The sequence below is a fragment of the Lynx canadensis genome, chromosome D2, assembly GCF_007474595.2.
Source record: "Lynx canadensis isolate LIC74 chromosome D2, mLynCan4.pri.v2, whole genome shotgun sequence".
Classification (NCBI taxonomy): Eukaryota; Metazoa; Chordata; class Mammalia; order Carnivora; family Felidae; genus Lynx; species Lynx canadensis.
In genome coordinates this window covers 54,905,524-54,925,395 of record NC_044313.2, presented here as the reverse complement: position 1 = coordinate 54,925,395, position 19,872 = coordinate 54,905,524, and the positions used below count along the sequence as shown (strand labels likewise).

Below are 19,872 nucleotides of genomic sequence, written 5' to 3'. Positions count from 1 at the left end.
CCCACCCCCTCAACTCCAGCAGCTTAGATCTCAGGAAGCCAGGGCATGTTCCCAATTTAAGAATATCATCACATCACCCTGATTCGTACAACAGTTTTCTGCATGGAGCTAACTAGCTCATGTCCACGATCAAGATTTTCTACCTCTAGTAAGGGAGGGATGCCCATACCACCCAGAAGCATCAGAAGCAAGTGCAGGAGTTAGGAACTCAGGCAGCAGCTAGAGCTAACACTGCTGCAGAGTGCAGGACCAACTGTGGGAGGCGGGATTCCCCCGCACCTGCAAACTCCAGCTGCAACGTAGCAATTCTCAGCCCTGGCCTACCTACCAGAGCACACTATTCCCACGGGCCCCAGGGTGAAAGGCAGATACCAGAAATCTGATGGCCAGCTCACATATGCACAGGCAAACAAATCACCAGGAAGCCATCAGGGCAGTCCTGGGGGTTGAGCTGCCTCTGCCTTCTCCCTGGCTGGGGAAGGTAAAGGGGAGGAGGTACTGAGTTGCAGTAGAGAGTCTGCTGGTTGAAGAAGGTTCGTTTTGACCCAATTCGTTATCTGAAGGGAAAAAGGGAAAACTAAACCATGTAATTTTCAAAATCCTGAGAATCACGGAGTTTGAGACAAAGAATGCTAACAGGGAGCCTCCCCTGCCACTTACCATGTGCATCATCATCTGGACAGCAATGTCAGAATACTGGTTGATATAGTTCTTGCACTGAGGAGAGAGAAACAGGTTGTCAGTGACACTAATTGCCGCAACGAGACACCAAAACCCCAGCATTTCCGACAATGTCAACAGGCAACTATCAAGCAGTTTCCAAGAGGGGAGTCTTACAAACGTCTGAGATAAAAATGGCAATTTGCTTATCCTGTACGTTTTAGGAAAAGGTGTGCAAAAGGTGTTTTGACAATGTGTCCCAAAAGCCCTTAGAGAAAAGGTCCTCCAATCTCCTTTTACAGCCCAAACTTGCCCCAAGATCATACAGCAACTGCTCAGGAGCAATTCTGAACATGGCTACAAGACATGCCACTACAAACACGAGATGACTTTTCAAACCCATTCGCACATCCCTAGACAAGGTTATAAAGTTAAAACCCAGCAGAACCAAGTTATAATGATTTTCAGCACACCTACTTTCATACACATCTAGTTATTGCCTATAGACCTTCACAGAACAGCCCTGGTCACACTGGGGCACCTCCACAGTGAGGAAACCAAGGGAAACAGGGCAGCCCTCACACAGGGTTGAACTGGGAAACCAAGTCAGACTGTGATATGCAAAGATACTTCAATGAGGCCAAAAGACTCCCGACAGAAAAGAACCCAGAGCTCCGAGAACCAGCCATTCCTACCCAGGAAGGCTGCTCTACATCCTAGACCCATGGAGTTATTACAACCAGCTTCCCTACATCCAGTCTAGCCAAGGTTGTTCGGTTGCTGGATACAAAACTAGCATTTTGGCTTTATGTGTCAATTGCACAGGCCCCTGGTTAAAGTGAACAGGGTCCAAGAAATGAAACCCCCTAAGAATCTAACAAAATGAGTTTCTTAGCCTGCAGGACTAATATTCAGCAAGGTAAGGAAAGCATCCCAGGTGGATCTGCTGTAAGACAGCCTGCACGGCTTCCCAAAGACAATAAGCCCACTGGCTGTGGGGAAGGCACACCTACAGCTATGAATATGTAACAGCCAGGCTTCTAAAAACAGGGTTATAAAGGATTCTAATGTTCCTTATACATATGGTGACTGGGAGGGGAAAAAATTCTTCACAAAAGTGGTCTCCTTATACTACTTTATTCCAAATGTTTTGTTACATGTACAAATTCAAGTAACCAACAAAGCATTTAAGTACCCACCAACTATTCCAGATGCTTTCTGGGAAAAAGGAAACAGGAGTTGTTTGAACAATCTCTTCCTCAAAGCCCTTGGGTTGGAACTTAAAATGGTACCTCAGGAATTGAATTTTTCTTGGCTCCCCCACTCCAGAGCCCAGGTCCCAGGCCCAGGACATCCTCCAATGCATGAGGAGATAAGGCTCACCATGTCGGCCATGCCAGGCCCCAGGAGGTCACACTGCTCCTTGGCATGGTCCACCAAGGCCTCGACAAAGGTGGAGTTGGTCCTTACAGCATTCTGGATATCAGTCACCATCTGGATGCAGTCCTGGCAAACGTCCCCACCAGCCTACAGTGACAGGGGTTGATGGGTGGGTGGGATGGGGTGTCAGGCTGGAAACACTGCTCCTATGATAACTAAGAGGCTTCAAATTCCCAAGAGAATTTCCTTATGTGTTCATGACCACAGCACAGTGACTTACTGAACAGTTGTAGGTTTTTAAAAGGTGTTTTTTTTTTTTTTTAAGTAACGTCTACAACCATTGTAGGACTCGAATTCACAACCCCGAGATCAAGAGATGTACGTACACTCCATCAACTGAGCCAGCCAGGCACTCCAGCTCTGTGTTTTCATAGGCTCTGAAATTATCAACAGGCTTATAATCAACTGCGGCCTGATTTCAATAAAATTTAACTGGAACAGAGAGAAGCCTTTGCATATTTTAAATACCCCAAGTTCTTCAGAACCTCCATGACACAACCATTTGAAAGGTGGCTCATCTAACTGCAAGATCAAATGAAGGAGTAAGTCCCCAGCTTGAGAACTGCACACACGTACCGCCCCTCTCATGCCTCATCTCTAATCCAACAGAACCGGGCCCTAAGTGGCTGGGCCTACTGCCTTACCTTCGGCTGGGGCTCGCTGTGGGGGCCGTCCTGAGGGTAGAGGAGGAGGGGGATGTTGGCCATGAAGGGAGCCACCACCTCAGCCACATCTAGTTCCGGGATCTTATTGGACTCCAGCTGTTTCTGGTGATTCAGTTCTGCCAGGTGCTTCTGAAGAGACTCGCAGAGATTGAGGGCAGAGCACACTTCCCCAGGATGACTCTAGTGAGGAAAGAAGTCCAGCTGGAAATCCTCTCCCCAGAGGAAAACAAAACTGCCACCTGGTGCCTGAGTCCCTGTCCTTACCTCGTGACCTGACTCACACACACAGGCCTCACTCACAGGTATTTCTAACAAAACCACCTGCTTCCCTCCCCACCTCCACTTTAGCAAATGGCTCCCCCAACCCCACTCCCAGCAGCTCAAGCCAGAAACCTAGAAGACATTCCTCACTCCTCCCTCTGTCCCTTCCTTCATCAGCAGGTCCAGTCCATTTCTCCTCTGAAACAGAACGTGTCTCTGTCCGCCTCCACTGCCCCATCACCTATGATCCTATGATCATGTCCCGCCTCTGCCTCTCCTTGAACCCTCCAAGGGCTTCCTGCTGCACTTGCAATCCTTAAATAGAGCCTAAAAGGCCTTGCATGGTGTGACCCCTGCTAGTCTTGCCAAAACCTTGGTCCAGTCTCAGGACCCTTCCGCCCCTCTGGCCCTGTTATTTGGGCACCTCTTCTTTCTTAGCGTCTTTCAAATTCCACAGACACGGCTCCTTGTTTGTTGCTGAAAATCCAACAAGTAGCACACGATTTACGCACAGCAGACGCTTATTTGAATGAAAGCAGAACACCCTGGTAGCTGAACCCACGAGTATATTCCCCAAATTATTCTTTGGGATAAAAATCACAGAAATGAAATGAATTGCATGCTCAAAGGGAGAGCTAAAGATCTGACAGGAGTTATCAAATGGGCACATGTAAACGTGACACCATATTTACGATTTTACACCACATTTACAATTGAATCAGTTTACAATTCCTTCAGTATTCTGCAAGGTCCCATTTCCTGCACCCTTCCCAACCCTTGAAAGTTACAAGCCAGAGTGTTCCACTGGGCCCAAGCCCTCTTGGAAGTCAGAACGGTAGGAACAAGCTATGGAGAAAATCCAAATCCAGGAAAAGACTTTCCACTCTAACCACTCCATTCTGGTCCGGCACCTCCCCAGGCCCCGAAGTGCCCTCGAGTCTACTCTCCACCACGTACCATCTGTCCTTTAATCATGTCCAGGATGACTGGGAGGTAGGTGTCGACCATCTCCTTGCATGAGGCAGACAGGTTCTGATTAGGTAGCCAGTCACAGGTCCTCTCCAAGTACACGAGGATCTCTTGCTAAAGGGATACAGACAAGGGCCAGATCAGGATGTGCATCTGCTCTGCCGACGACTGAGAGGACAGGCCCTCCACGGCTCCCAGCAAACGGCAGCCTTGGGGAAGAACCCTGGGAGGGGGCCAGCGGGCAGCCCTGGCTCCATCAGACAAACGGGCAAAAAGCAGACATTCCTCAAAATACAGCCACTCTGACTTGCAGTCTCCTGGGCATGGGGAATTTTGAGCAGAGATGCCCCAAACGGACGTACAGGTAGCGACCAGCAATACAAAAGCCCCCATCAAGCCTGGGCATTGAACACCTAGGCCAGGGTCAGCAAGCTAGAGCCTACAGTCTGTTGGTGTATAGCCTGTGGCCAAGGATGGTTTTTACATTTTTAAGGGATGGCGGGGTGGGGGGGGTGGGGGGGGGTAAAAATCTATGTAACAGAAGTATGTGGCTCACAAGATCTGAACTACTTCCTACCCAGGCCTTGACCACTCCTCATTAGACCCCCAGAACCACAGCTCTTTTAAGGAATGGGTGCACACGGCCACTGCCCGCACGCGGTCACACACACTCATGGCAGCTCACCTCAGTGGCATTGTCTTTCAGCATGTCCCCAGCTGCAGTGATGACATCTTTGCATATATCACAGGGAAGGGATTTCTAAGAGGAAAGAACATGAGGGAGAGAGATCTGTGTTTGTAGGATGTAACCCATGCCGTACACAGCTAAAAAGGCCTCTGGGCCTCTGTCCTGTTATATCTAACCAGGGGTGTCTCACACACCAGCACATCCCGGTTCCCCAACCTAGACGAGAAGCACAGGGACGCCCCGGGGAAGGACCAGGCGGGACTGCCCAGAGCGCTCTGTGCTTCTACAAGACAAATACCCTTTTCTTGTGCCCTCCGCCCCTCAGCACCTTACTCGGCACACACGGCACAGGCCAAATTTCACATTATTGCTCACAATAGCTCTGGGAAGAAACTGAGGCTCAGGAAGGTAAAAACGCAAGCAGCAGAAATCAGACAAAACCTGTCACCTGGGGGCAACATCATTAGCACAGGGTGAAAGGGGCGGGGGGTGTGCAAAGAAGCAAGCCCAGCCGACACCAGCACGGATCCCTGCACTCTATCTACCTTCCACCTCCCAGGCGCTATGCGCAAGTAGAAGCCACATCGCCACCCCAGACCTTCGAAACATCCCACTGGCCTTCTGATAAGCCTGGGCACCTAGGGCCTCACATGGCCCAGGACATGGAAATTCTATTTGGTTCTCAAAGGCTGTAAGGAGCTCCCTTCTTGAAGTCAACTGATTTTCAACCCACGAAGAGGGAAGGAACTAACATGTCTGGGTGAGAAACATCTGGGATTGACTCAGCTGCACTGAAAGAAATCAGTTTGAACCTTTGCACCGAAGGCTAATACTGTGCATGGGGCCATCCAAGAGAGACTCCGGCCCCCAGGAGACTGTCCTAGCAAAAGAGAAAGAGTTAAAGTCCTCCCTTGACACTATGGATTTGAAAAGAGGAAGCCATTTGAAAAACAAGATGAGAAGCAAATTAGAAACCAAATCAGAAAGTAATTTTGGCCACAGAGGATAGTGTTCCAGTGAATTCAGAAACGATTTCTACAAGGACAGCGTTTTAATTGCTCTTCTCTTAATGAAGCAGCACTAGTGGCCGCTCATGACAGGTTTTAGACGTGCAACTCCATGCAGTCAAACGTGGCCCGCACCACAGGAGATGGCACGTCCCGGAGCCAGCTGCATGTTGTGCAGCAATGGGTACACAGCCAGCAAAGCTCAGGCGTCTCCTGAGAGGGCTTAGGTCCCACACAGAATGCACTTGAGCACGCCCCATGAGAACCCTACATTAATATGCTCTAACACCATTTAGATGAAAACTCCATAGCATCGTGCTGTGCTCACTTCAGCAGCACATATGCTGAAATTGGAACAATGCAGAAAAGATTAGCATGGCCCCTGCACAAGAGGACACATAAATTCACGGGAGTCTTCCATTTAAAAACAACAACCCAAAAAAACATCAAGGGGACAAAAAATCTATAGCAGTTTAAGAAATTTCTGTGATAATGGAAATAATCTAAAATTTTCAGTATCCAATAGAGAAACTAGCCCCATGTGGCTACTGAGCACCAGAAAAGAGGCTAGTACAAATGAAAAACAACTTCTAATTAATTATTTACTTTTAAATGTTTTATTTTTGAGAGAGAGAGAGTTCACACATGAGCAGGGGAGGAGCAGAGAACAAGAGGGACAGAGGATCTAAAACAGGCTCCATAGGACAGCTGACAGCAGTGAGCCCGATGCGGGACTCGAACTCACAAACCGCGAGATCATGACCTGAGCTGAAGTCAGACCCTCAACCAACAGAGCCACCCAGGCACCCCTGAAATTTTAACTTAAACTCAAATAGGCACACATGGCTAATGTCTACCTTACTGAACAGCACAAGTGAAACGCGACACTTTCATTTTAAGTATAAAGAAATGCAGAGATAACTTATCCACATGTACAGCAAAGCTAGCAACAGCAGCAGACACCCATCTTATTTAGGAGCCTGATGTCCACTCTTCCTTTAAACACAATTACTTACTTGAGCTTTCTTAAGGATAACAGTACACTGCAGGATATAAACAACATATACAAAATAGATTTTTAAAATGACCCACTGACTCACAGATAAGCACGTTAGGCAATCATGTTGCAATATAAACCTATCTAATCAGTATGTTGCCCCTTAATTTTACCATGTTATAGGTCAATTATCTCAAAAAGCTGGGGAAAAAAATGTTTTTAAGCTGGATAAAAATAAATTGTTTCTCTCTCTCTCTCTCTCTCACACACACACACACACACACACACACACACACACACATCAGCAGATTCTTTTCCAGTGTGGCTATAGCTGAAAATAAAATTTTAAATCACTACTAAGCTTGAGGGTCTGAATCTATGATCTGCCTGTCTGAGAGAGACAGAGAGAAAACACCAAAAAGTGGGGAAGGATTTGAAAAGCTTAGCATTTACTTATTTGGATGACCAAGGATGGAGCTGTGTCCGTGGCACCCCGCCTGGGGAATGGAGGCTGTGAGCCGGCCGGCCCCTCATTGGGAACGGATGTGTGGGGCACACAGAGGCCCGGAAAGCAGCACGGCGCGCACACAGAGCTGGCCACGAGCAGACCTCATCCTCTCACTGCCACCAGCAGATTGAGTGACCCTGGGGGAGCAGAACTAAACCTCTCTAAGTCCACTGTGTGGCAAATGGGTCCACCTGCAACAGGTCCCACCTCCTTCGCAGGGTTCCCGAGAGGAACAAACCAAACGAGGCAAAAAAAAAAAAAAAAAAAAAAAAAAAAAAAAAAAAAAGCCTTGAAAATGGCAGCAGCTACAGCTGATACAAAAAGACCCAGCACAGTAGCAACGGCACTCACCACCGTCGGCTTGTTCCAGACGGTCTGCAAGCAGTGCTTCACGGCCCCGCACTCAGCCGCCGTCTTCACGTTCTGGCACCACACTGCCGAGCCTCTGGTGCATTCTTTCAGTCCTAGGACAGGGCTGGCTAGAGCTGAAAGACAAACGACCATGAGAAGGTGGCCCCTCTCTCACCCACCCAGGATGAAGGACTAGCCTGGGCACAGAGATGGAGAGCAGGGCACGCAAACCACACGGCACCACTGGGTCCAGGCGAGACGCTGTGTGACCATCTAGGTCAGTCTAAGTCAAGGGCTGGGAGGGACTAATTTATCTGGTTTGCTTTTCTCCTCTCAAACTATTGTATTTTTAGTTTATTTATTCTGAGAGAAAAGAGAGGGAGGGAGGGAGGGAGGGAGGGAGGACACACACAGGGAAGCGGCATTGAGAGGGAGACACAGAATCCAAAGCAAGCTCCAGGCTGTCAACACGGAGCCTGACACGGGGCTCGAACTCACGAACCATGAAATCATGACCTGAGCCGAGGTCAGATGCTCAATCGTCTAAGACACCTTGGCACCTCTCCCCTCAAACTATTTATAAAGAGTATCAGGCCTTTTAACCTTTATAACCTTAATTTTTTTCCATGCAGTAATAAAAGGTATCACAGGATTTAATTATAGAAAGAAATATAGAATGAAAAAGTTTTTTTTTTTTTAATCTGTGGGGGAAATAAGATTCATATCCTTATTACAAAAAACAATGATTCTTAATATTCTAGAAGAAGAGCCCTTTTATAAATCTAACTTTGTGCATATTTGCACATAAACAAGTTTACTAACAAAGAAAACTACATAATCCTCTTTGGTATCAGTGAACACATGTGCACTCAACACCAGGTGCATAAAACGACATTACTTCTGTTGTGGTAATGAAAAAAACGCTCAGGCAGAAGTCACATGCACAGAAATGAAATTAGGGGAAAATTCAAGAAAGGTACAACATCATCCAGGACCAAAGAAACCCACGCTACAGCAGGAAGGTGCCATATTTTAAAAGTTAAATCAGCCAATGGAGGGAAAAAGTCACAATTTTGTAGTAAAAGATGCATCTGTAAGGCTGATAAGTGTGACCGCTAAGGACTTAATATATGAACGTATTTCAAAAACTGGAAAAACAAAATCCCTCTTCAAAAAGTAATCCACTTCTAGAAATACATACAGCAATCCAGGAGGCAAAATGTGATAGGCATAAATATATTTATTAAGTGTAATTCACAATACTAAAAAACTAGATGTAACCTGAAAAAACTGTGTAGCTCTTAAATAGAAAAATGGTATAATATATCAAAAAGGACGGGGCGCCTGGGTGGCTCGGTCGGTTAAGCGTCTGACTTCAACTCAGGTCAGGATCTCGCGGTCTGTGAGTTCGAGCCCCGCGTCGGGCTCTGGGCTGATGGCTCAGAGCCTGAAACCTGCTTCTGATTCTGTGTCTCCCTCTCTCTCTGCCCCTCCCCCGTTCATGCTCTGTCTCTCTCTGTCTCAAAAATAAATAAATGTTAAAAAAAAAAATTTCAAAAAGGAAAAATTCAAGAATACCTATATTTCTTAATACAGGTCTACAGCAGCCTTCACTTTGGAACAACCTCACCTCTACCAAACAATTCAGCTAGAAAAGAATAGAATCTATGAGGCTACACAAAGACGGATGATGGTGCAGGAGGCCGACCCCAGCAAATACCCATCTCCCCCTGTACACAGGAAACACATGGCCCAAGACTGAGAAGGAAATCCCAGAGCCACCTACAAAGTACCTCGAGAACCTCAGGAGTCATGCGGCACTTTGCTTCAATTTGTGAGCCCAATGAGAAGGCACAGTAATTCTACAGACATGTAACACACAGTACACAAAGAATGCCTGTCGGTGGTAGGTACTCTCCCTCCAGGGGAGGGAAGACAATGAAATGCTGTCATTACGAGCTTTTCAACCAAAGCTATATTCCACAAACGATTCACACAAAGACTGAGTCACAGGTGTCCAAAAAGCTCAAGCCAGATTATCTGCACCCTTTCAGACACCAGCAAGTGAATGATTCATCTCCTGCCCAGGTGATAGCCTTCAATGCCCCTTGGCGGCAAAAATCACATCCATAACCAGTCGACGAACTCAACAGAACTAGCTGCATTCCAAGTCCAAGTTGGCTTGGACTCTGGTTTCCAGAGGAAAACATGCACCGGATTCAAAACAGTACACACGAATCCCCAGATGGTTCACAAATGTTTAGTACCTATAAAGTAGCCAAGCTAGGCTGGGGCCAGTCCTCAGCTGTAGGTCTGGGCAAAGGGGAGGGGGCGTTAACTGTGTCACAAGGGTCAAGGCTCTGAGAAGTGTGGCAGTCAGAGACAGCACATGGAGCCAGCAGGTCCCAGCAGAACCTCCCACGCTCCTTCCAGGCACTGGGCCCTGGGGAATCCTGAAAACGCCCAAGACAGACAAACTGGTTCTACCTCTAACTGGGAGAAAAAAGCCGGAAAAATAACAGGAAGCTACAAAATGAGTCTCTAGGCAAAGGAATGCACAGTGATACACAGGGAAGCCAGAAAGAGGTTGGACATCAGCACACCAGAGCCAGACAGGATTAAGAAAGGCAAGGCCAGTGAGCAGTCCTCCCCACAGAAGCCCTGACCACCATCCTCTATTCTCACAGACGCAGTCACAGAGAACTCTGATCCAGGGGGGTTTCTCCAACCATCCCGACCAGGAATTGGCTTCAAGGGCCAAAATCTATCAGGCTTCAAGAACCGGATGCACTATCACAGGCCCAAGAGGCAAGAATATGTTGTAGCTTATTTATTCCTTCTAGGAACTGGAAACAGTAACCATTTGCAATAATGACTTTGTTACCAGTTTGGGCCAAACTATTCTGGACTAAAAAGAGCCTCGGGCAGCTGGTTATCTGAGATCGGTCCAGCTAACAAATCACAAGTCATTCCCCAATCTCCACAGTTACTCTTACCTAATAGCCCACCTCAGGACTTTCAGAAGTATAAGGTATGCGTGTGTATGCTACAGAATCTGGGAGGCCTATCAAGTCATCAAAATCAAGCCTAAAAAAACATTTCATGGACACTGAGAAATGAAACTGAACTCCCAGCTGGGAATTAAATTCTCAGTAGGGCGTTCCCATGTACCTCCCAACAGAAAGCCCAAGTTTTTAAAAGTGCATATTTTTATAAAAACAGTCTGTGGTATACAACGAATGTGATGTCCTAAAATGACCCAAGCTACGTTCACAACCGTGCGTCCTCAGGACGGCTACCGTGAGGCTAAGACGCAAGCGTGGTGATGCCGATCCCAGTGAGCTACCTGCTGAGGTTCGGGCGCTTATTTCAGGAGCTGATCCCCTGTGAGGGAACCAAAGGGTGGGTCAGAACACTCGTGAGACACGAATCCTTTTCCCGGAAAATATATTTGTATACGAAAGCCTCACACCATTTCAGGGAGCTCTCAGGCATCTCTCAGGGAGATCCCAGCTATGGACCGAAGGGCTGTAAAGACAAGCCTGGTTTTTCGCTACCCAAGCGGGAAGACGACGGAGATGAAGGCAGGACTATCAGACTCCCCTGACTGGGAAGACAGTGGCACTCCGGCAGAACAAAGTGGGGAGACAGGTTCTGTGACCCCACGTGAGAGGCACGGACACCCAAAGGGAGAAACAAAAAACAGAAACACAAGGAACGAGATCCCTGGGACAGCAAAATTACTGGGGAGCTGGAGGAGGCTTCTTCACAATGACATTTTTGAAGGGGCCCCTGACAAAAGAGAGACAAAAGACCGGCTGAGAGGGGATTGCTGAGAGGGGATTCCCGAACGTACCAAGGGAGAGAAACCTCCTCTGTCTCTTCAGAAGCCAGCCTGCAAAGACAGACCTCAGGCCCGGTAAGAGGGCCTCCGCCGGCAGGCTCGCACCCGTGTGAAAGCTCACCCTGTGGGCTACAGCTCCTGCCAGGGTCTTAACCCGGGGGCGATGTGGCAGAACTGAAAAAGAGGTGGGAGATTCAGACGAGGGGGCACCTAACTGGAATGGAAAGCGATTACCAATGTTCCAAGTAAGAAGTGGTAGCAGCGGGGCTGAGAGAGAAGCCAACAGAGAGACCCCTACAGAACAGAGAGCCAGGAAGATGACACTCCGTGTAAAACTTAAACATGGAGAGCAAGGGCCAACAGCACAAGGATGGAGGTGGTGGTCAGAAGCTGCAGCTGCGGGCCCACTGACAGGCGGCGGGGCTCAGGCCTGTGTGCTCCGCTTCCCAGGAGACAGGGACAAGCTCGGCAGGTCAGGAAGGCGGGGGCACGTGACACCACTCCCGAATCTCCTAGAAGACTGCAGGTGCTTGGCTGGGAGAATGTTTCCAAGAAACAGTCACCTTCATAGGGAAAGGGCACCTTCCAGCGATCACACGAGAGCGGATCTGCTCTGTGCGGTTTTGGACCCAGACCTCAGAGCAATAAAGAGGTTAAGAGAAGCAGACCACAGCTCGAGATAGGGGACACCCACAGGGTTACAAAATGGGCATGGGATGCCTCGTTAGGTGATGACCTGTCCAAAAGCAGAAGCAACCAAACAGAAAGCAAATACCCAACCTACAAGGAATTCTGTGTAAGAGAAATTCTGAGTGGAGAGCAGGGCTAAGTCCTTTAGGGGCTACACATCTTCACTCTTGTAAAATGAGGCAAATGACCTTTTCAGTGTTTACACATAAGCAATACATAAAAATCACCGTAAACCACTTTCTTATCAGTTATTTCTCAAAATGTGTTCCCAGCAAAGCTTTCATCTCTATTCTGTCTCCCACACTCTGCCCCCAAATACCAACTTTCTTCTCTACACCTGGTTTTGTTGTTGTTGTTGTTTTTAATGTTTATTGTTGAGAGTGAGAGACAGAGTGCAAGCGGGGGAGAGGCAGAGACAGAGGGAGACAGAATCCGAAGCAGGCTCCAGGCTCTGAGCCGTCAGCACAGAGCCCTACGTGGGGCTCGAACTCACAGACCATGAGATCATGCCTGAGCTGAAGTTGGCCCTTAACCCACTGAGCCACCCAGGCACTCCCCAACTTTCTTCTCTTGAGGCAATATGCTGAACTCTAAGAAAGTTCTTAGAATGTGTGCCTGGCCCACTGGAGAGTTCTGATTAAATGTGTCCTATTAAGACACAAACACTCCTGAGGACAAACAAGCACTACCTCTCTCAGCTCCAAGGCCTGCCATTTGAGCCCTCAAAGACAAAAGGCTAGTACACTGAAATTAGAGAAATTATCACTTCAGAGACACTAAAACCCTACAGGCAAGTTCCATTTCATTAAGGAAAGACAGGCTTTGTTTTAAGACACAAGACTTCCATTGTATTTTCTCAGCAAAGGGATGGGTGCACTCTGTTCCCTTTGTACTCCCCAGGCCCAGAAGAAAATAGACATATTCTAAACAATTCCACATGTAGGTCATTTATAAAAAATAGGCTACAATGGAATTTTACTGTATTGAGAATGGCTGCCATGAGCTACACCAGAAATGGGCTCTGCGGCAGCTCTTGAGTCTAGATCTAGACAAAAAAACCTTAGTGGGCCTGGAAGGCAGAGAGAACTCACTAGAGCCACATGTGTTTTAGGTGTGATGGCTTCTTGCAAAAAGAAAAGTAAATTTTGAGCCTAGAAAGTGAGACATCTAAGGTAACTGACATCACCATCTAAATTAAATGTTTTTCAAGTGTGGGATACTAAAATCAAGATCTTCCTCAAGTCCCTCCCAAATGACCTTCAGCAAATCACTCTCCTGAGCTTGTTCATCTATAAAATGAAGACGCAACTACTGGAGTCACTGAACTGCTGCTGAGAATCAAGAGGACATGGCTGTTATGCGCTTTCAACTACCAGAATACATCTCTCAGCCATCACGCCTTCACCATCATCTCTCTGGCATTTTAATTTATCCGCATAACTGAACTCCCCTACCACACTGGCTTTGAAATCAGTCAAGGGTTCAGATCATGGCTCCACCAATTCTAGTCAGGCGACCTTAAGACTTCAGTCTTCCAATCTGCAAAACGGGCCTATCGCTAGCACTCCCAGGAGTTTGTAAAAATTAACCGGTAACTGTAAAACACGGAGCTAGCATGCTACAGAAGTGCAGTAAGTGCTATCAGCATCATCAACATCACCTACAGTGGCGACAGCAGGATCTCGGATCCACTACCTCACCCCAAATGGTTGCTCCCACAAATAGTAGAATACAGGCTGGTCTGTTTACTCTGCAACCCATCAAGTAATTAACTGGCAGCTCGAAGACCTAAAGAGTTGTATCCCCAAACCTCAGAAGCTGTTGGTTAGTCACAAAGAGTAAAACAGGCTCCACTATAAGCAGCCCAGGAGTTGATACTACCTACGCATGTGCTAAAAAAGAAGTTTTGCATGAGCAAGAATGAGAGGTGCCCCGTGGGTTGAGCGTCCGATTTCGGCTCAGGTCATGAACTCACGTTTCATGAGTCCAAGCCCCGCATCGGGCTCTGTGCTGACAGCTCGGAGCCTGGAGCCTGCTTCAGATTCTGTGTCTCCCCCTCTCTCTGCCCCTCCCCTGCTCGCACTCTTTCTCAAAAATAAAGATTAAAAAAATTAAAAATGTAAAAAAAAAGAAAACAAAAGCACCCTTAAAGCCTGTACTTTTCTGGAAGGGTGAGAAGGCAATAAGACAACATAATCACTGCCCTCAGCGGTGGTGTCTACTAAAAGCCAAGACCTGGACAAATAATTTCACCACAATCTCCAAAATATGAGGGAAAAAAGAGCACCCCTTTCTCAGGAATTCTGTGAAAATCAATGAGAAAGTAGAGAAAGGACCGAGAGTGCCTGGTTCCTACGAAGCTCAGTTAATTGTACCTAACTGTTAATGATAGTGGACTTGAGGGAAAGAGCCACCAACAGAAGGCATTCATGTTCTAATTTTTATATTGTGGTATAATTTTCTCCCAGGTTACCTTCAAAGGCAGAAAAAAAGCTAAACCACCAGTTTCAGGGAACAATTACTGCCCAATGTGGCAGAAACTGAAACTATATTCCACAGGGTTAATGAGACTCAAACTATCAGGAAGTTTAAAGCTGGTTTTTCAAAGCCCTGTTGCTCCCAAATCAGCTGTTGTTTCTTTTTCAAACCCCACTAACAAATCTACTAGCTGTCCCTGCAGAGGCCTGAGCTGAAGGTCACTGGTAAGGTTCCAGCCAATGAACAAGCAAGCCCTGCATTCCCTACCAGTGATAAGGAGTCCAAGACCTCATCCAGTTTATCCGGGCTCTTGGAGCATGCACATAGCCCCTCTCCTTGTCCTAAAAGGACCTCCTGATGTCAGGACTCCAACTTTGCCCTATTTTATGTCTCCACCCTAAAATGAACATGAACAATAGTAAGTTTCATGTATGTTTGCTCAATGCACATGCTCCATCTTTCCTCATCAATAGTCATGAGTTCCACCCCCCTCTTTTCATCAATATATATGTAATCTCAACCCCTATAATTATAAAAAAAAAAAAAAAAAACTTGTTCTCTGCCCCTTCAGAGAGGCGGATTTGAGGCCTGCACTCCCATCTCCTTGGCTGGCTGGCTCTCAAATAAAGCCTTCCCTTGCTGCACACCTGAGGTCTCAGTGATTGGCTCTGTTGCATATGCAACAGATGAACTTGGGTTTGGTTACAAGACCACAAATTACTCCTTATGTCCATTCCCCACTCCTTCCAGAGAACCAGCTAACCATGTTAGCTATAGACATGCCTGCCAAGATTTAAAAACTACATTTCCCAGTCTCCCTGGCGGCAGGGTCTGGACATGAAACCACATTCTGGCTAATGAGATGTTAGTAGAGGTATCACATCTTTAAAGGCAAGTGTGATGGCTGGATCTTTAGCACTCATGATGGACATTAAGAAAGGGACTAAGTCTGAGTTCTTCTGGAAGTAGAACCACAACACTGCCTGGTTCCTGGCTCCTGAACTTCCTGTGGAAGGACAGGGACAGTTCTATCATATTTAAGCCACTATTATTCTAGCTCTCTGTGGTCTGCAGTCAAACCTAAGCCTAACTAAATACCAGCTTAATCTATTTCATTCACCAGAATAGTCCCCAAATAACAAGTCTTTTATAAGGCTTACCTCCACTGAGGATATTTAAAAGCCCACATACACAATGTAATTACCAAAGATTTTCAAAAACATTCTCAGAAAGAACGGGACGACCTTTCCTAAAAGGTGTATTTTATAAGCTCTATGTGTTAAAACAATCAGCCTTATTATTTTAGCCATCGTTTTTCCTTGTAAATATCTTAAGTAGCATATGCTAAATACTGTTTGGAGTCTAGTTGCCCAAAAAAAGGATAACAGAAAATACAAGCAGCTTCCCAGCACCAACAATCAGTGCATACATTCCACAGGGCAATGGATCTGCTGCCTGGCTAATTTAACACCATGGCAACAGGCAGGCTGCTAGGAAACCAAGAAAGGCTAACCCCGGGAGGGCCAGCATCTACCGCAGGTTCCCTCCATTCAAACATTTCCCAGAAGAATTCACGCACTTAGATCCCCTAAGAGCAGGACATAAAGCAACGCACTCAACACTGACTACTCCAGCAAAAGGCTGGTGTCACAAATACCTTCTATGGCAAAGAGCACTTGTCTCTTCTTTGCAGGATCCTGCTTTCGGAAACATTCTGACGAGAAGAATAAAAAACACTGCCCATTTTATCACTCAGAAGAGCATATGCTCAGAGGCAACCTGCCTTGATCTGAAGAAGGTCCAAATATTCCTCTTATCACAAAAAGAAATCCGTGGCAATAAAGGTCTCAAGGTCGCCTGGCTGACACCCCATCATCTCTGGCCCCAATAATATTATTCCTGTTATGTAAGACAAGGTTCTTTCTTCCCTGCTTCTCCTCTCCCTCCTTAGTTTTTCCCTCTTTTTGTTCCTTCACTCTTCTCATAAGTGAGATCATTCCAGGGCAAAAAAACTGATCTCCATGGAGAAGGCAATAGAGTCCTCGGGTAAATTAGCTTGTGCAGTGATAACTGAGACCCCGAGGGACAAGAACGCAATCCTCTTAGATTACACAAGAGTGATACAAGTGGCATAATTAATTTTGGGAAGGGAAATTCCTATCTAGTTCATTCAAGAGCACTCCAATCCAACAAACTGCCAGCAAAGCTCTTCTTCCAAAGCATCAATCTATCAGCTGATGATCAGAGATGAAAGTAAATCACCTTAGATAAGATGCTGACACAAATGGACCGTGAAGAAATGAGCCCCTGGCAGGACTGCCTAGGGTCCGCTCAGGTGAACGGGTACAGGCGGAGGTCAGCGGCACATCTACACGGCTCTAGACCCGGCCCAGGTGTGCAGAGGAGTCGATTCAGTCAGCCAGAAGCCGGCATGGGCTCTACCTCAGCCCTGCTGACAGGCTGGGTGGTCTCTCCACACCCGTAGAAGACGGTAATATGCTAAAAAAGATTTCACGCGAGCCCCACTAATAAGGAAACTCAGTGTTCCGGGCTTGTCTCACATGATCAACTAAAAAATCGCAGATATGTGCATGTCAGCTATAAATGTAACTTTGACTTACCTTAGTTAGTACTTTATAGGAATACCACCCTTCAGCCTTTCATCTGAAGGGCCGAAACCTAAACTTCAGTCCATGGCACAGATAAGAACAGAATGGTAGAATGCCCTAGCACTCTGATTTCGTTGCCCTTACCTCACAGGTCTGTTGTGAGGATTAAATCAGTGTTAGGCAAAAAGCACTTTAAAAAGTACTGGGTACACAACAAACCCTCCGTGTTAGCTATGATGCCTGTAGTTCCTGCGAATCAACTATTACCAGTGGTTCTCAAAGCATGGTCCAGAGAACCCTGAGGGTCCCAGAGATTTCCTCAGGGGGTCTGTGAGGTCAAAATTCTCCTAACAGTAATAATACCAGGGTGTTAGTTGCCTTTTTTACTCATTCGTTCCCAAATGTGCAGTGGAGTCTTTCCGGAGGCGTAGAGCATGTGACATGGCGGCAGACTGAATGCAGAGGCAGCACAGAATCCTGTCAGGTGTTTGAAAAAAACACTGCAAAAATGTAGAACAAGCCATTCTCTCACTAAATATATTTGTGTTTAAGAAAAGTTATTTTTCGGGGCGCCTGGGTGGCGCAGTCGGTTAAGCGTCCGACTTCAGCCAGGTCACGATCTCGCGGTCCGTGAGTTCGAGCCCCGCGTCAGGCTCTGGGCTGATGGCTCGGAGCCTGAAGCCTGTTTCCGATTCTGTGTCTCCTTCTCTCTCTGCCCCTCCCCCGTTCATGCTCTGTCTCTCTCTGTCCCAAAAATAAAAATAAAAAAAAAAAAACGTTGAAAAAAACAAAAGAAAAGTTATTTTTCATGAAAATTATATTAACACGGGTTAATGGGTTTATCATTTCTAAAGGATTATTTTTTTAAATTGCCAGCTTAATTTGTAAGACGGTAATATTGAAAGCTGCAGCCCACATCAACAAAAGCTCTTTGGGGTCCGTCAATAACTCACAAGTATACAGGGATGCGGAGACCAAAAGCTTGAGAGCCACCACTTACAACAACCTATATCTGGAACCCAGAGCAGGGGAAAGAACTTCTCAAATTATGGCTGGTTCCCTTTTCAGATTTACCTCAAATCACAGCCACCACAGGATTATCTAAGTTCTGTTAACCACAGGGTATGTAAGTCGTTAGGTTCCTATGTCCCTACCCGCCACGTAATATCCTAACAGGTTTGAGGGTCCCCCTAATCTGGACATAAACTATTATAATGGTCAACATTTCACTTGAGCTCAAAGTCACTGATCTGTCAACCCCTAGACACCAATTCTAAAACTACTTTCAGTAAATAAAAGACTTTTTTTTAATCGTGATAAAGACTTGACACCATTAACCTACCAGCGCCTCCTGAGCTCAAGTCTACTCAGCCGCACCCCACACCGCCACTTAGCAGCGCTAAGCACCTACTATGGGCTGAGCACACTCAAACATGCTGCAGACACGGCAAGGGATCAAGACGACAGATATACATACCATAGAATGCCCGGTGCTGGGGAATGCTATGAAGAAAAATGAAGCCAAGTCAAAAGAAGAACAAGACTAGAGCAGGACAGCATGGCCATGCAGACAGCGCAGTGAGGAATTCTGACGAGCCAACAAATGAGCAGACAACTAAGTGGAGGGAGGAATCCACATGGATTGTCTCGGGACGAAAATGTTCCAGACAGGTGGAACCCAAAATGCAAAGGTTCTAAGCAACGGTAAGGCACCAGAGGCTGGAGAGCAGCCTTGACCTGACAGAAGAGGGAGAAGAGCCCTGAAAGGTGGCCAAAGACAGGGTGACGTGCAAGCCTGCAAGACAAATTAAGTTTTAACCCATGAGAGACAGGAAGCCCCAGGACCCTCTGGTACCAACGCCTACACTTGCAGGAGAGCACCCCATTACCACTGCTGAAGAATTTTTTTTTTTTACTGTAATAAGTGACATCACAAAGACTAGCCAGAAGAATTTTCTAGAGTATCTCCTTCAATCTTATTTATGAGATTTCCATTAATGCAAATAATTTCTTTTCAAAAGCAGCATCTGCCCAAATATGGCCAAGATTCAATTTTAAAATTTGGAAATGTTATTAGGATTCATCTCACTTTTTCAGAAACAAAGATGTTCATCAACGAGGTTAACTAAATTGACTCATATAGGGGCGCCTAAGTAGCTCAGTCAGTTGAGCATCCACCTCCCGATTTCCGCTCTAGGTCATGATCCCAACTGCATTGGGCACCCTGCTGTGTGTGAAGCCTGCTTGGGATTCTCCCTCTTTCTGCCCCTCTGCCCCACTCACATGTTCTCTCTCGCTCTCTAAAACAAAAATAAAAAAATAAATTGGCACATACATACAATGAAACCCTCTGTAACTATTTTTTAAACAGCTGGGAGGAAGGAAGAGATTAAGACATGACAACTAACTGCAGTGTGGTACCCTGGATTTGATTCTGAGATTAGTGGGAACATTGCTAACGGCTACATGAAGTTTGCAGTGTAGTTAATGACACTGTCCCAATGTTCACTCCTTACTTGTGACAAATGTATAGTGGATACGTAAGATGTTAACAATAGGGGAAGCTGGGTGAACAGTAGATAGGAACTCATCACACTATCTTTTTAATTTTTCCATAAATCTCAAATTATTCTGAAATTTAAAAGACAGGTCTATCCATACTAGCATGAAAATGCAAACCTAATCACTCTTTTATAAAACTGGCA

At 46.4% G+C, this 19,872-nt stretch overlaps 1 protein-coding gene and 1 non-coding gene across 4 annotated transcripts in view; one reads left to right on the top strand and one right to left on the bottom strand.

Annotated features, from left to right (window-relative positions):
• The window catches only part of LOC115527473 (prosaposin), a 33,765-nt gene that overhangs the window by 8,416 nt on the left and 5,477 nt on the right, over positions 1–19,872 (bottom strand). For all 3 annotated transcript variants that reach the window (XM_030335125.1, XM_030335127.1, XM_030335128.1), the window contains exons 2-7: positions 7,547–7,680; positions 4,681–4,755; positions 3,984–4,109; positions 2,745–2,945; positions 2,044–2,187; positions 661–717 (exon numbers count right to left, since the gene is read on the bottom strand). In XM_030335125.1, the coding sequence (XP_030190985.1) occupies positions 661–717; positions 2,044–2,187; positions 2,745–2,945; positions 3,984–4,109; positions 4,681–4,755; positions 7,547–7,680 (737 nt within the window). The remainder of the gene's footprint in view (positions 1–660; positions 718–2,043; positions 2,188–2,744; positions 2,946–3,983; positions 4,110–4,680; positions 4,756–7,546; positions 7,681–19,872) is intronic.
• On the top strand, positions 6,011–6,116 carry LOC115527824. Its single transcript, XR_003973060.1, has one exon. It is a non-coding gene; the product is annotated as a U6 spliceosomal RNA (small nuclear RNA).